The sequence below is a fragment of the Symsagittifera roscoffensis genome, chromosome 8, assembly GCF_963678635.1.
Source record: "Symsagittifera roscoffensis chromosome 8, txSymRosc1.1, whole genome shotgun sequence".
Lineage (NCBI taxonomy): Eukaryota > Metazoa > Xenacoelomorpha > Acoela > Convolutidae > Symsagittifera > Symsagittifera roscoffensis.
Genome location: NC_087069.1, coordinates 12,408,187 through 12,425,995, shown reverse-complemented (window position 1 = coordinate 12,425,995; position 17,809 = coordinate 12,408,187). Strand labels below are relative to the sequence as shown.

The following is a 17,809-nucleotide window of genomic DNA, read 5'->3' as shown; positions in this document are numbered from 1 at the left end:
TTACTTTTGTTCTGCAAAGAAGAAACCAGTTCTGATATAAGCACAAAGAAAAACGCGAAGGTTTTGATGTCTTTCAACAGTTACTGTAATAAACTGTTGGTATTATACTTTGTTGATAAAAGTTCACGTGCTGACTTAAGTTATTCTAGAAATAATATGATTTCAGAACCAACTGATTAAAAAAATGCGATTCAATGCATCGTTCAGTTAATTTGCAGCAGTATTCGCTCAGCATTTTTTGAGCTTCCAGACATTGGCTTTTCATACTCTGGCTTTGCTGCCTTGATTGTAAAACTATTAATAGTAAACTTGGGTTGAAATTCCATCAAAAAATCAATGATAGAATTGGTTTGGAAAACCCAAATCTAATTGAAAGAATCGAACTTTTGATCGATTTCGTTTTTTGTTATATCAAATTTAAGCAAAATTAGGCAAAATCAGCTGAATCTTGTCTGGAGATTAGAAAAAACTTTTGCCTTATAAAATCGACGGAAAAATATAATTACCGACTAGCCAAAAAGTATTTATATGCGTATTTTAACTTTGAAAACTGCTTTTTACAGTAACTTTGGCAAGTCTAAGTAAAAATTTTCTGAATCAAGTTTCTGAATCAAACATTTTTTGGAATGTCAGGCAGTGTCTCTTCTATCATTAGTTTTCTTGAGGCGACCCAATTTGACCGTATGATGAAGTCGTATAAATCGTATTCTAAATCTTACCGTATTACAAAATTTCCTACACAAAAATTTCAATTCTTAGGCTTGAGTTTGGTTGTTTTAGACGAATTGTTAAAAAAATCAAATGAGAAAAGGGCAATTTTTTTAGCTGAAGTGTTCTGCAGCTTTACAAAAGGATTGTAAATTTTTATCTTCAAACATTCAAAAATTTTATGAAGTTTTTTAAAATTTTTTACGAAGTTTTTACGAAGTAAAAAACGATTGGAGCTTCGATAAAATTTTTACGAAGTTTTTTGAAAATTTGCCATGAAAGTTTGTATCATTAGCCACAAAACAATTCCACATTCTGTACTGCTTCAGATAACCATTATAATAACCAATATTTTGGTTATTAGAACAAACTTTTAGCTGATTCCATTGTCGATCTCTTAGACTACATTTTAGAGGGCAAACACAGTAAAAATTCTGGTGTATATTCTTAGATCTGATCAAAGTTTTTAGTACAGTTGATCATTCTATTTTAATTGCAAAATGTCATTTTTTTTAGCTTAAAGGGCCCTCTTCACTCACTCATAAAACCCTATCTCTCTACTAGAAACCGTTTACTTATCAAGGTTTTAGCTTGTTTGTCATCAAGGTATTCTGGTGAACTTAAGCCCGGTGAATACTACCGTCTCACAAGGTCCAGTATTTGGACTGAGTATTTTTTCGCTCTATCTAAAATGATTTTTCTGAAGCAGTACAGAACGTGGAATCGTTTTGTGGCTAATGATACAAACTTTCATGGCGAACTTTCAAAAAACTTCGAAAAAACTTTAAAGTTTTTTTTTCCAGAAGTATCAGAATGCACTGAAAAATCAGGTACCAAAATTATCAGGCAGCGAATACAATGACACTGAATGCGGATAAAATTCAGTTTATGGTTGAAAGTAGAGAAAAACAAAGCCCGCAATTTAAATAGAACAATTATTTTCCCAAACAAAAAAAAATTAAATTACAAAATCGTTGATCAAAATCTCAATTTTCTTGAAAACATCGAAGCAAGCATTAAAAATGTAAAAAAAATTATCTGGGTTTTACACAACAAAAGAAATTCTGTGTAGAAAAATGCTTCCACAAGCTTTTGAGTTAGCAATTAATTCCATTTAGCAGTATGCTAATTTGGTTCATGGCACTGCAATTGAAACCCTGTTAAATGTTTTACAACCTCAGCAGAGTTTTTCTTGTGAATAATTTGAAAGCGGAAAAATTGGAGAAATAAAAATTTTAGGACAAAACGAAAAGTATTTTCCTTGTTTGAGCTACATGTATATGAGGTTCTAAAACTTCTAAATATCATTATTATATCTGAAAAATTGATTGAGTTAGTAATCAACTGAAAAATTTGAGGTTTTGATTCTGAAGGAGAATTGCCACATTTCACGGGTCTCAAAACAAAGCGTTAGTTCAGCCTAAATAACAAAATAAAATTAGTTTTCGTTTTATTTTTTTTCTGATCACAATATGCCTATGACCATAAAGCAAATCGTGTTTGCTGGGCAAAACTTGATACCCTTTGATTCTATTTTCCTCAATGTCACCTAAATAAGGGATCGATAAAGTCCTGTTTTTGGATTTAAAATTATTGAGCGCTTTCTTGATTGTTTTTTCGAACAGTTTACCAGAAAATGACAGAATTGAAATAGGTCGTTAATTGCTACCTTTTATTGCGTGCTTATGTACGGTGACAAGTTCAGCAACCTTGCGACACTGTGAGTAAAAAATTTGTTTACAAGTTTTTTGAAAACTTTACTAAGTATTGGGGAAAACAACCAGGCCTAATATTTTCAAAAACTTTTCAAAAAAATTATCTAGCCATTTTCATTTAGTGCTTTTTTTTGGGTAATTCCAAAAATTTTTAAAGATAATAGTGGGTATTGGGGCCCAATGTTTTCAAAAAAATTATTTCTGGTTTCATTATAATCCTCACTTTTTTTCAAAATTCTCGGTATTTCATCAAACGGTTTTTGCCTCAAAATCAACGAGAAAGGTTGAATCTGAGGTTGTTTTCTTTTTTGAAAAATCTCATGATCCGTTAAAAATTAAAGCCAATTCTGGACCAATGGAAAAAAAAGAATAATTCTTCAGCGGTTAATGCATTAATTTCTGTTGTCGTTTGTGTTCTCAGATGCTTTTATATTTTCAAAAAAATCACATCAAAAAAAATTGGTCGTTTTTGATGTTTCCTCATAAATTACATTTGCGTAGATCTTTCGTGTTGTATGGAAATGCCTTTTGATAATTGTTTTTTAGTTGAGTTGTTAAAATGCATTCGGTTTTCAAGTCTTGATTTCTTTTAAGAATTTTTTTTAAGTACATCTCTTTTTCACTGTTAATCTATGATTTGCCAAAAAATTGTGTTTTTTGACTAGTTATGGTAAAATTTATGTTTTCAATTAAAATTCATTGAAAAAGATTGAAGATTATTCTGCATTTGTTGAATTTATGTTCAAATCTGGCCAAACTTACTATATTAAGATTGTATAGGCCCCAATTAAACTCTATTTTGTTGTTATTGTTTAAAAAAACTTCTTTTTTTATTTTTTTTTATTTGTGTCCCATATTGATTCTGAGCTTGACTGAACAAATAGATCATAGTGATCAGAACTCCCATTTCCTGATATTGTATAGCTGCAATCAGAAGTATTGGATTTTCAACGGTGATCAGCATCCTTTTCGGAACTTTTTTTGGATCAAAGCATAGCAGCGCCACAGTATGGTTTTGAATTGATTTGCCAAAGTCAGCTCATCGGCCTTAAATTTTTTAAATTAACTCTAAGCATTCCATAATGTAGATTCGTTAAATTGCTTTGATTTTTCAACTTTATTTCCCACATTATTTTTAGAATTTCAAAAACAGCATATTTATCACAATAATTATTGATTTTTTTCTGATCACAGTAGGCCTAAGACCATAAAGCAAATCGTGTTTGGTGGGCAAAACTTGATACCCTTTGATTCTCTTTTCCTCAATGTCAAAGTTTTCGCAAAAAAATTTTTTCTTTCTATCGAACAAATTTTTTCTAGTTCGTGCCGTCAAAATGAATACTCTCAAACAGAGAGTCCTTTCTGGTGCACTTCACTTCTCCTCTTCACGCACTCTTCCATTCATCTCCTCGTGAAAACCGTTTTTTATCCTCATTTTTTGTACCCTGTCTGCAAACTTTTCGACCGCTATCCTGGTCTGCACATCATTTATCTTGTCAGCAGTCCCTCGAGCTTTATTTTTTTTGGGGATAAAACTCTCCCTCCATCGTAGTAAAATCCATACAAAATAGTCTTAAATTTCATAAGTATTTTTTCCAAAGTAGATTTAGAGTCGAAGTTTTTGCTCGATAACCAGCGCATAGATAAATATATAAATAATTATTCCTCTGAACACCCCTCCAAGTTTTAGAGGAAAGTTGAGACAGGGGTTCATTCAAGGGAGAATGTAAGTGCAAGAGTAGTAAGGTGGGGTTATATTGGTGTGTGAGAAAGAGAAATAATTAAATGTAAGGACGTGGATAACCCCCGCCTTTATTTAATCCCTAAACTTGGAGGGGTTGTAGGAGCAACCTATATTTCAGGGCGTTTTGGATTTTAAAAGACATCGGGTTTATATATTTTTTCCAGATTTTCCAGTTTTTTTCTTATTCTGATGACAATAGCTTTTCCACAAATTTCGAGTCGTCATTTGCTGTCGTTTTAAACGTTACCTGAACCATTGTGGCCTAAGAAAAAGTTCAGTGCAAATAACCCCGGAAAATCTCATTGTAGATTTTGATCAGGTTTTTCCCAGAATCTTGATAAATTTTTTCGGTAGGTTCTCATTGCGTTATTTTGGTTTCGTGAGCAGGTTGACCTGGAAACTTGATCATATTTTTTCGTTAGTTATCATTGCGTTACGTCGGTTTCCAGAATGACTAATTTTAGTTTCTTATCCGACTGATGCATTCTTTTCAATTAGCTGCCGTGATCTGATTCTGATGATTCAAGTGCGGACTCTAAAAGTAGTTGCTAGCAAAACACTTGATTTTAAGCAATCCGGAATGTCCTTTGTGCGATTTAATCTTAATAGGTGCTCGTTGTTGTGTTGGCACTACCATCTCATCTTTGTAAAAAATGTTTTTGGTTAAATGGAACTCATCCTTGAAATGCCGAAAACAATGTCCCAAATTCTTGATAGCGATATAAAAGTTCTGTTTCAATGCTTCAATAATGCAGCTCAGGATTTCGACCCTACAGTAAAGGTTGCTATAAAAAACAACATTAATAAATTCGGGTCAGTCGAAAAGAATTGAAGCAATTTTTTCCGGCTGTATAAACTGTCATTCAGCCGGAGGCTGACGAATCGAGTTTCTGCCAAGCACAATAAAAGTTTGTAGCTCCCTGACGTCTCGTCCAGTTCATTCAAAGGCGAATTACTATTTTCAGTCAATTCCAACGGACGCGTCAATTCGCAGTTTCTGCAATGTTCTGTGCAATTGTGTTTTTCAGTGCAAACTATGATCAAATGACATTTTGAAAAGGCATCGATAAGATCTTGGCTGCGCATTTAGCCCCATTACATAAGTCGCTCTCAGATTTTATCCTGCACATGATGTCGGTTCGAGATTTCTTGAGTTCAGCTTTTTAAATTGCCGACGGTTTCTTTAACCGATTAATTGGGCTCACTTGGGCAACTGCAAATATGTTATCTAATCCAGAAAAATTTGAATGTTTCGAGTTTTTCTCTTGTATAAGACATGCGCGTTTTTTGCCTCGTTTCGCCTCAAATTTTTTAGCATTGATTTTGATATGTTCGTTCTAGTGTCTCGACAGAAAACAATTATATCTTGTTTGGCATCAAATTTTTCCGATTCCAATTTTGAAACATCTTCTCAAAATTCAATTTCCCAAAATGAATGAATTCGTTTGTTGAAAATTTTTAGTTTTTGCGAAAACGTTATCAGTGGTTTAGCTTGGCGCGCCTTAGGTTCATGCGCTGAAAAATTTCAATTGTTTTGAGAACCAGTTTTTATCCCTGAATTATCAAGTACATAAAATTCGGCCAAACAATTGTGTGGGCTTAAACTTTTCAAAGTCAGACAAAATCTGTAAAGATAAGAGAAAAATTTTCTGGTATAATGAGTCTTTTTCATGACACAAAATAGCGTAAAACGTGTTGAACCCTAATTTTGCCTAAAAAGCTCAAGTTAAGTTCAAAGTGCCATTTTAACGGTTTACCTTAGCTTTATCATAAGTTGAAACATGAATCGTAATTTTTGTTTCTTTTTGATTTTTTTTTTTAAAAACACTTTCTTTTAGCAAATAGTTTTTATTAAACGAACGCTGAAAAATGTTAACTGGAAGTGTCTTTTGGTTTTGATGTGAGTTTCTAAATGGCGATGAATTTATTTACATGAAAAACATGCCTATGAAAAAAAAGAACTTCCTTGATTTTTCCTTGAGTATGATCAACAAGGTCTAAAAAATTCTTATATCTTTTTTTCGTTTTGAACATATTTTCTCAAATTTGTTGCAGGAATAATAATCTCATTTTGACGAGAAAATATTCGCTTGCATATATGTTGTGGGGCAATTGTTATAGGTAGGGCCTGTATTAGCAACAGTAAAATAAGTTCCATAAAAAGTACCTCAAATCTTGAGGTGGAGCTATACAAAAGGGTGCTAATGCTTTTCTTGATTTAATTTATTGAACTCTCATGTTTCAATGCGTCACATATACTCAGTAGTTCATAGCAAAATATTGGTGTTTTAGAGTCTCATATTCTAAGATATAATCAAAGAAAATGGTTTCAAGTGACTTATTTGATAATCTAATTATAATATGAACTAATTTCAAAAAGAACTCTATTTTGCTATGGTTGGAATTAGGAGGACCGTTAAAATATAGCCCAAGGCAGGATAAATCTGCTTCGAAGATTTTGGATAAGATCATAAAAATAAATTTGAAATCTTAAACTTCAAAGGGAAAATCATTTGTGCCATAAAATGAACTTTAATAATATTTGAAGCAGGAAATGAAGAATTTTTAACCGCCGATTAAAAAAAGTCACGGTAGAAGACAACCTAGCGTTTTTTTTCCGCATAAAGGCAGAATTACTCAAAGCAAATACCTAGAACCTTCTAGAATGGCGCTAAAAAGAAATCAATTTGACCTTAACTTTGTTTTAGACTTTTACTCGATTTCTACTTACCTTCCTGAAACAACCAGCTGTTTTCATTTAATCTGTCATTGCTTTAAGCTTTTATTAGATCTTTCAACTTTTCTTGGAAGTGTGCAAAAATAAGTGTTCAAAAAAGAAATTGCTTGTTAATACTGGATAAGTCGTTTGAAATGATATAATTGAGATGTTCATGTCTAAAGAGAATTCATGTCAAAGTAGTTATTAGTTTCTTACGATTTTTAGAAGCTATGATGTCATGGAATAAAAATTAGGCATCAATTATAAATATAGAAAAACCTGTAATAAATTGAAGCCCAGAAAATTTTAGTGTCTTTAATTTCATCTGAAATAGTAGTGGTTTCAGAAAAAAAATCAACGAATCAAAAAAAAGAAGACAAAACTGTTTTTCTGTTGATGAAATTTTAAAAGATGACCGTGGTCGGAGCATTCTGTGCTACTTGAATAGCAACCGGCTGTCCGTTTTAAACATTGACCTAAAAAATTTCAGGAAATGATAGGAATGACAGGAGGAAGGTATGATATGTTTTGCAAGTTGATAGCTTAAATATATCTGATATCGAAAAACTTCTTGAAAAGTTAAACTATTGAAACTGAATGTATCAGAGCTTCCGACCTCTGATTAAAAACGTTACAGTCTTAAATGCTCTATCGCAGCTAGCATTTGAAGATAGAAAAATCGCTAAAATCGAAATAACTAAATCATCTATTTTATACTGATCTTATAAAAAATTAGCCGATTGGTTTCACGGCTTTGATTATGTTTCCGACTTTCGTGAAAAAAGTAACGGAATATTTGAGCTCGGGTGCTTTTTCAAATTTCGTTTTTTTAACAAGCCATTTTCGACGGATTTTTTCGGAATATCATTCAAAAAGTATTGTTTCTTGAGCTGAAATTTGAATAGATATTTCACCTGTGATAGTTTTTAGTAAAGTTATGGGTGTTTATAGACTGCCATTTTGGCCAATTTGTCTCAATTAACGCGTCATACAATTCGCGCTATTAACGCGTAAGCGGAGAGTTTATACCTCTTAGAATTTTTTCAAATTGTTTGTTACTATGAACGAAATCTATCACTATGTAAATTAAATAGCGTGTGGGGAGATGATTTTCACAAAAAAATGAAGATTTAATTTTTTTTCTGTTTTGTTTTATTTTTAATTTTTCTATGTAACTACCGCTTCATAGACATTGGAAGGCAGTTTAAGATTCAGGGCTTTGCTTTGGTAGTAGCAGTCTTGTTTTTGTTTTAAAATAATTTTGTTATTCATTGTTTTTGTTCCGACTTTCGTAACGAAAGTAACTGAATATTTGTGCTCGGGGTGGGTTTTTTTTCTTCAGACAAATTTCGACTTCAAAAAAATTTTGACAAATTTCAAAAAGTGTTTTTATCTTGAGTTTAATTTTGAAACGATATTTCACCTGTGATCATTTCTCGTAAAGTTATGGGGGTTTAAAGACTGCCATTTTGGCCAATTGGGTCAATTAACGCGCCAAATATTTCAATTTCTTTACGCGCAAGTGGAGATTTAATCCGTCTTAGAAATAATAAATCGTTCCAAATTGGTTGAAGGAAGCCTAATTGCCATAACTAATTTGTTACTAGGAGCGAAGTTTATCATTTTGTACTTTTTATGGCGTGTGGGGAGATGATTTCACAAAAAATCTGAATTTAAAAAAATTCATTTTACTTCTATCATATTTATTTTTTTCATGCTATTACTGCTCCATAGACATTGAAATGCAGTCGAAACATTCAGGGCTTTGCCTTGAAACGAGCAGTCTTGTTGTTCCGACTTTCGATACGAAAGTAACGGAGTATTTGTGCTCGGGGTGGGTTTTTTTTCTCTTCAGACAAATTTCGACTTTTTAACTAGCCATTTTTGACGGATTTTTTATATCATTCGAAAGATATTGTTGTCATGCGCTCAAATTTGAAAAGATATTTCACTTGTGATAATTTTTCCTAAAGTTATGGGGGTTTAAAGATTGCCATTTTGGCCAATTTGGGACAATTAACGCGCGATATATTTCGCGCGATATATTTCGCACTATTAGCGAGTAAGCGGAGAGTTAATCCGTCTTAGAAATCGTTCCAAATTGGTTGAAAGAGGCTTATTTGCCATAAATGATTTGTTACAAGGAGCGAAATCTATATTTTTGTACTTTATATGGCGTGTGGGGGGATGATTTTCATAAAAAATTTCGAATTTTAGAAAAAAAAATGTTTTCATTTTGTTTTAATACATTTATTTTTTTGATGTTATTACTGTTCCATAAACCTTTAAAGGCAGTCGAACTTGATACGCCCTGATACTTCGCCCTAATACATGCTTCGCCCTGATGCGAGCAGTCTTGTTTGTTTTGTATTTTATTCAAGTGCTTAGAAACTCCGTCCAGTACATGGGATCGTTCAAAGCTAAAACAAGGCCCTGGATTTCTAGATACTCCGACTACCTTTTTTTTCTCCCATTGGTATACAAAACGTTGATAAAATCAAAGTTTTGGATTGTCAATGTCAATAAAACCTTGAGGGATGAAATTTCAGTAAATAAAATGACCTCTTGATTTCAATTTGAAACGAATTTGCGTTGGCGTTAGTGAATCGTGTGCTGCTTTCATCATCATAGATAAAAAATTGCATATGCCCACGGTACTTATAAGATATTACGTAACAATCGCTAGGAAATATGTAGATTGCTGGCTTCATACCCTTTCTACAATTTTTGATCCCAAAGTGGTCTGAATACAAACCCTGGGCGTCTACATTCGTTAGTTTCCAAAAAATCGAACAATAAAATCATCTGTTAATTTTTTATGACCAGAATTAGTTTTTTGTAAGAACGAATATGCAAATTTTTGTATAATTGTTTGATGCTACATATTTACAAAACGGTTTGAACGAAAAGTTATATGCTAAGTCTTGTTTTTATGTTTACAGGAGTTTTTTCGCTCTAAGTTTTTCTTCCAGTAAAGGATAACTAAGGGCAAACTGGGCATCAGTTGAGAGATCAAAGCGGTATTTGTCACCAATGCACATGAGAAGAACTTTCTCTGGTGTGAATCTGGCCTCAGCTATCACCGGAATAATTGTCTTCTTCTGGGTTCTGGCATATCTGATTTCGCACATGCAGTTTTCGCTCAAGTAGTAATCTTGCGATAGCAAACATATAATAACTGATGCGTTATCAATTGCGTCGACTATTTCGTCCAGAATTCCGGGACCTTTGTGCATGTTCTCGGAATCAATCCAGAGGTTCTGGAATTCACTTCCTCGAAGCCGGCGAACTATTTTATGAGCTAGATCTTTTTGTTTGTGACAGTAGCTGATCATTATATGCTCCTTAGAATGTTGGCCAGTTGTTGCATAGGACGTTTCTCCAAGTTTCAACGTCAATTCTTTTCTTTGTTTGATGTCGGTGCTAACTCTTTTAGCATCTTCAATATTGATGCCTTTATCTGCAGTAACTATTTTGCAGCTACTGTCTTCAGGGTTTTTGTCATCTTCTCTGAAGTCAATTGGTCCCACATCAGATTTCGTAATATCACTTTCGATTGAACTATGCAACAAGTTTTCGTATATCGTCTGAAAGTCATGATCGACTGAAACAAAGTTCCGAGTGAAATTCTGTAAAAGACATAGAGCGGACAATAGTTATATTTTAAACCACACATTAGAGGAAAAATGCTGATCGATTTTTTTCATTCAATTAATATTTAAATAAAAAGATTTTACGATCCCCAGTGAGGGGCTCAATAAGCAAAAAAAATGCATGTAGTTCTTAAACAGGGGCAAACAGCGGCTCACCGTGATGAGCTGTACAGATCTTGTAATGGTAATTCCCCCCGTGGATAAATGGTCTTAATCTAATATCTAATTATGACAAAAAGCGACAGCAAGAACTAAAATGAGCAATCAGTTTTTTGTAAGAAAAAAGAAAAGACAAGTAGCACGAGACTCGGCGGTCAAAGAATAAATAAAAGAAGCTTGAGAGTCATTTTTGATTACTGGAAAAAAACTGGTACCGTGAATTTCGAAACTTGTCACAAGTCTTTGAAGCGCTTCCAAAAATAATAGACGTTTTTACCAGTTTTAACAGTTACATCACACGAAGTTTCAGTCTAAGTAAGAAATATTTATTCAGTTTGGTGAAATGTATAAATGTTAAAACTATTGATAAAAAAGATTGTGTGAGTGGGTGAGATGATGTAGGTTTTTTGAAGCGTCCTTTAAACTTCTCAAAGGTATAATACTCTTTTGTTCAAGAGGGATGGTTTTTGTTCTGCTATTATTTCAACAAAAATTGAAAACAAGAAGTAAGCTTTAACCTTTCTCAGTTAATTCTGCCAAGGATTCATCCATTTGTCCAGGCGTCTTAGGACAGCTGCCACTGCTTCTAGGGCTTTTCTCGAGTTTCTCTGATTCTTCGGAAAGTGAATGTTTATAATGCAGAAAAGTTGGATTTTCGAATTCAAATAGGAAACTTGTCATTGGAATCAAACTTATCTGATTGAGAATGCTTTTTGCCAAACTTGCCGTGCGTTGAGGTCTGCTAAAATTAGTGATTGATTCGCTCAAGAGAAAACCTAACTTATCAAGATAAGTTTCACAGATCGAAATGATGCCCTGCTTGATCAATTCTGTAGCAGTGTGGGTATTTAATGAAAAAATTGAAAGGGACTCCATAATTTCGTGGGCTTGAAAGTTTTCATAAGATAAGTGATCAGGTGTTTGAAGAATATTGGGTAAAACTTGTTGAAATAGATAGTCTAACTGATTTTTTTGCAATGTTAACAGTGGCAAATCATCATCAGCTTCAAAATCAACCACGTACGACAAACATAAAAGGGCCCATGTTTTAATCTCTTCATCTTCAGAGTCGAGTAGCTCTCGTAAAGTGTATTTGAGATTCGATTTGCAAACAGTAAGACGGAGCTCTGGACATTTGCCGAAAATGTTTCGCAAAATCATGACAAGCTTTTTTACGCCATCGTGGATTTTTGGGCAATTTGACGATATCTTCTGGTCTTTCCAATTGAAAGCAACATTGTCTATGAGGCTTGAAACTAAGAATTCATGGAAATTGTTCTCGATTACATTTTTGCAAAAATCTCTGCTACTATTTGTGAAACATACTAAAAGATGTAAAGTAATCTGTTTGATTGCATCGGAATGGAAATCAGTTAAGAAAGCTTTTGAAATTTTGACAAAGTCCCAAGTAATGATATCCCGGAAGAAAATTTCAAATTCGGTTTTTTCTTCTTCAGATTTTAAAAGTGATTCAAATTTTTCTTCCACACACATCAAAATCGATATCGTTTTTAAATCGTTGTCATTGTGATCCTGACCAATGAGAGTGTCGCTTTTATTTAAAAGATAAGAATTAGAAGCTGCCATTCATCAAAAAGTACGCAATTGGAAAAACATTTAGTGATTATCGTAGACTGTTTAAATGCTAGTGAGTAAAGTTAGATTTGATAGTTTTTTTACAAATAAGAAACGAGAGCTCTTTAATGCTTTTTTGTTACAGTAAAGACAACATAACTGTTGTTTTTTTGTTCAAGAATAATAACTCGGCGTGCAAGCTAGCAATAATTTAAGAACAGTATTTTTTGACTACGCAAGTTGAATACGCAACTTTTTTTGACTATTTTTCTAAAAAAAACAGTTTAATCAGTGTGAGTTTATATTTACAAGAAGCATCAAAGCGTAAACACAAATGAATAGTTTTTATGCCAGATTCTATTCGAAGCTTCGGTAATTTGAAAAAATCACAACAGCATAAGTCTTGAACTCACTGAGCCCAAATGATTTGAACTCATGTTATGGCACAAGTCTTGAACTCATGTTTTATAAGAGCGTAAATGATTCATGAGAAGAAAACAATATACACTAAGCGACTAGATTCCTCTTGCAAAATCTTGGATTTATAATTGAAACTCTGACTCTAAAATGCAATTAACAATTGGTTTGATTGGTTTGGTTTCACAATTTTTTCATAGTCATGGATTCGACCAACCACCAATCGATTTGGGATAAACATATGGTGTCGTCTGGTTTTGCTAGTCAGCTTTGGTTTCCACAAAAAAAGCTCGTAGCTGGTCAACTGAGGCGTCAGATTCTTTTTTATTTGATCCCTTAAGGTTTGAAAAAATTTCAAAGCGTACATCAAAAATTGTTTTAATAGTTTGCAACGTTTCCGATTTGTTATCACTGAGGAATTAGAAAGAGGAAAATTTTCGAATCGAACTTTAGTTACTATTTTGAAAAAAGTTATCCTCTTAATAATGTTAGCTAAAACAATGTCTTCAAAAAGTTTGGCGCACCTTGTACAGAAACCCACTGATCCTGTTTGTAATTGCTTACATTTATTTTAAGTTGAAAGCTTAAAAAACTAGCTCCACCTACATTTTTAGCTCGGTTTTTGTGTCGGTTATTTGGTAGGTCAGCTTTTTCGGATTTTTTGAGCTGTAGTGAGTCCCTGAATGAACGAAACTTGGTTTGGTTATATATATATTTTTTTTTACTTCGGAAGCATTTTTTTGGAAAACGATGGCTGAAAAATTTCAGTCTTTTTTGCCGTTTTTAAATCAATAACATACAATATGTAAATTTAAATTAGTAATATGTATAAGGTGCATTTAAAAATCTATATGGTTGATCAGTCGAAAATTGCTGTCACTAAATTGCTACCCACCATTTTAGCTGAAAATTAGTACATTTGCATGCTTTTAAGATGGTTTGCTGTCGTACAATATTACTGATAAGGTCCACTGTCGAGAATATAAACTTTTTAAAACATATAATTACATTACTTTTATAAACATATACACATAATTTTTTGCTTTTTTGTTTATAAATTGTCTCTGATAATAATTTAAAAATTCTGATTTATGAACTATGATTTGTGTTTTCTAATTGTGATTTTTATTGATATTTTCTCTTTCCAGTACATGGCTGCGAGCAACAACACGGAGACCCTTCTGATGTGTAATTATGACACCGAATGGAGTTGTCCCGGGGTGAGTCAGTGCATCCCGAGGGAGTGGAGGTGCAACCGGGTGGAAGACTGCGTCAACGGGGCAGACGAACACAACTGTGTGGGTGAGTAGTGAGTCATCGTTACCCCCCCTTCCGAGTTTGTTGCAAATTTCCTCAATCCACCTTCCGATCATGTACGCAAAGTTTTAAAATAGATAAAACTTCTGCTATTTTTTGCATAACGCACATTCCGATCTTGCACACAAAAGGGTCAACAATTTTTTATAGAAAACTTAATAAATTTTTTTGCAAACATTCACTTATCCACCTTGTAAGCAAAATTGAAGCATTTATCAATTTATTGCAATTTTTCCATAGTTCACATTCCGATCATGTACACAAAAGTGCAAGCAATTAATTTGTAAAAATTATCAAATTAATGGGCCTCTATAATCCCTGTTGATTGAGTTTACCGTGACTTTTTTCATGTTTGTAGTTTGCCATTTGTTTTTTGCAGCTTGATTTTCACAGATATTGATAATGTAAATTGCAATATAAACTTCCGACGGTGTTGTTTATTGTTTGATTTTCTCCTAACTTTTTGTTCCTGAAGATGGTGGATTTTTGATGCGTCAGGCTTACCAAAGTTTAGCTTAATCAGCAATTTCAATATAAATATCTGAGCTTATGAAGGGGGTTATTTATTAAAAAATCACGAAATACAATCATAAAAACAAAGCCTTTGGTCAAATGTTCAGCTTTTACAACTTGTTGTGAATTGCCATATATATACTTTCGTAGTTATAAACATGGTTTAATTGCAGTCTTAAACCACAGAAAAACAATATACACGAGAAAGTTCGATTAAGAAGATTTAAATAAGAAAACAATAAAACAATAAAAAAAGCTGAGAGATTAATGTGAAAAAATGAAAGCGAGTTCAACTTCGATTTCAACATGTCTATAGCGAGAACATCTGATTTGTCATGTTGTTTCTGGCAACAAATGAAACAAAACTGCTCGTATCAGGGCCAAGCCCTGAATGTACCGAGTGCCTATTAAGGTCTACGGACTAGTAACAAAACTGCTCGAATCAGGGCGAAGCCCTGAATGTCCCGACTGCCTATTAAGGTCTACGAAATACTAATAAAACTGCTCGTATCAGGGCGAAGCCCTGAATCTCCCGACTGCTTATTAAGGTCTACGGAATAGTAACATGACTGCTCGAATCAGGGCGAAGCCCTGAATCTCCCGACTGCTTATTAAGGTCTACGGAATAGCAACAATACTGTTTGTATCAGGGCGAAGCGCTGAATGTACCGAGTGCCTATTAAGCTCTACGGAGTAGCAACAATACTGTTTGTATCAGGGCAAAGCCCTGAATGTCCCGACTGCCTATTAAGTTCTACGGAATAGCAACAATACTGTTTGTATCAGGGCGAAGCCCTGAATGTCCCGACTGCCTATTAAGCTCTACGGAGTAGCAACAATACTGTTTGTATCAGGGCGAAGCCCTGAATGTACCGAGTGCCTATTAAGGTCTACAGACTAGTAACAAAACTGCTCGAATCAGGGCGAAGCCCTGAATGTCCCGACTGCCTATTAAGGTCTACGAAATATCAACAAGACTGCTCGTATCAGGGCGAAGCCCTGAATCTCCCGACTGCTTATTAAGGTCTATGGAATAGTAACATGACTGCTCTTATCAGGGCGAAGCCCTGAATGTCCCGACTGCCTATTAAGCTCTACGGAATAGCAACAATACTGTTTGTATCAGGGCGAAGCCCTGAATGACCCGACTGCCTATTAAGCTTTACGGAATAGCAACAAAACTGTTTGTATCAGGGCGAAGCCCTGAATAACCCGACTGCCTATTGAGGTCTACGGAATAGCAACAATACTGTTTGTATCAGGGCGAAGCGCTGAATGTACCGAGTGCCTATTAAGCTCTACGGAGTAGCAACAATACTGTTTGTATCAGGGCAAAGCCCTGAATGTCCCGACTGCCTATTAAGTTCTACGGAATAGCAACAATACTGTTTGTATCAGGGCGAAGCCCTGAATGTCCCGACTGCCTAATAAGCTCTACGGAGTAGCAACAATACTGTTTGTATCAGGGCGAAGCCCTGAGTGTCCCGACTGCCTATTGAGTTCTACGGAATAGCAACAACACTGTTTGTATCAGGGCGAAGCCCTGAATGTACCGAGTGCCTATTAAGGTCTACGGACTAGTAACAAAACTGCTCGAATCAGGGCGAAGCCCTGAATGTCCCGACTGCCTATTAAGGTCTACGAAATATCAACAAGACTGCTCGTTTCAGGGCGAAGCCCTGAATCTCCCGACTGCTTATTAAGGTCTATGGAATAGTAACATGACTGCTCTTATCAGGGCGAAGCCCTGAATGTCCCGACTGCCTATTAAGCTCTACGGAATAGCAACAATACTGTTTGTATCAGGGCGAAGCCCTGAATGTCCCGACTGCCTATTAAGCTCTACGGAATAGCAACAAAACTGTTTGTATCAGGGCGAAGCCCTGAATAACCCGACTGCCTATTGAGGTCTACGGAATAGCAACAATACTGTTTGTATCAGGGCGAAGCCCTGAATGTCCCGACTGCCTATTAAGCTCTACGGAAAAGCAACAAAACTGTTTGTATCAGGGCGAAGCCCTGAATAACCCGACTGCCTATTGAGGTCTACGGAATAGCAACAATACTGTTTGTATCAGGGCGAAGCCCTGAACCTCCCGACTGCTTATTAAGGTCTACGGAATAGTAACATGACTGCTCGTATCAGGGCGAAGCCCTGAATGTCCCGACTGCCTATTAAGCTTTACGGAATAGCAACAATACTGTTTGTATCAGGGCGAAGCCCTGAATGTCCCGACTGCCTAATGAGGTCTACGGAATAGCAACAATACTGTTTGTATCAGGGCGAAGCCCTGAATGTACCGAGTGCCTATTAAGGTCTACGGACTAGTAACAAAACTGCTCGAATGAGGGCGAAGCCCTGATTGTCCCGAGTGCCTATTAAGGTCTACGAAATATTAACAAAACTGCTCATATCAGGGCGAAGCCCTGAATCTCCCGACTGCTTATTAAGGTCTACGGAATAGTAACATGACTGCTCGTATCAGGGCAAAGCCCTGAATGTCCCGACTACCTATTAAGCTCTACGGAATAGCAACAAAACTGTTTGTATCAGGGCGAGGCCCTGAATGTCCCGACTGCCTATTGAGGTCTACGGAATAGTAACAAGACTGCTCGAATCAGGGCGAAGCCCTGAATGTCCCGACTGCCTATTGAGGTCTACGGAATAGTAACAAGACTGCTCGATTCAGGGCGAAGCCCTGAATGTCCGGACTGCATATTAAGCTCTACGGAATAGCAACAATACTGCTTGTATCAGGGCGAAGCCCTGAATGTCCCGACTGCCTATTAAGGTCTACGGAATAGTAACAAGACTGCTCGTATCAGGGCGAAGCCCTGAATGTCCCGAATGCCTATTGAGGTCTACGGAATAGTAACAAGACTGCTCGAATCAGGGCGAAGCCCTGAATGTCCCGACTGCCTATTGAGGTCTACGGAATAGTAACAAGACTGCTCGAATCAGGGCGAAGCCCTGAATGTCCCGACTGCCTATTAAGCTCTACAGAATAGCAACAATACTGCTTGTATCAGGGCGAAGCCCTGAATGTCCCGACTGCCTATTGAGGTCTACGGAATAGTAACAAGACTGCTCGAATCAGGGCGAAGCCCTGAATGTCCAGACTGCCTATTGAGGTCTACGGAATAGTAAAAAGACTGCTCGTATCAAGGCGAAGTCCTGAATGTCCCGACTGCCTTTTAAGGTCTACGGAATAGTAAAAATACTGCTCGTATCAGGGCGAAGCCCTGACTGTCCCGACTGATTTTTAATAACAAAGTGATATTTTTCGCT

At 35.4% G+C, this 17,809-nt stretch overlaps 1 protein-coding gene across 1 annotated transcript in view; it reads left to right on the top strand.

The window, feature by feature from the left end:
* Positions 1-17,809, top strand: part of LOC134853378 (uncharacterized) — a gene marked incomplete in the record, with an annotated part of 65,147 nt that overhangs the window by 21,814 nt on the left and 25,524 nt on the right. The window contains 1 exon segment of the mRNA XM_063869365.1: positions 13,839-13,992. Within this exon segment, the coding sequence (XP_063725435.1) occupies positions 13,839-13,992 (154 nt within the window).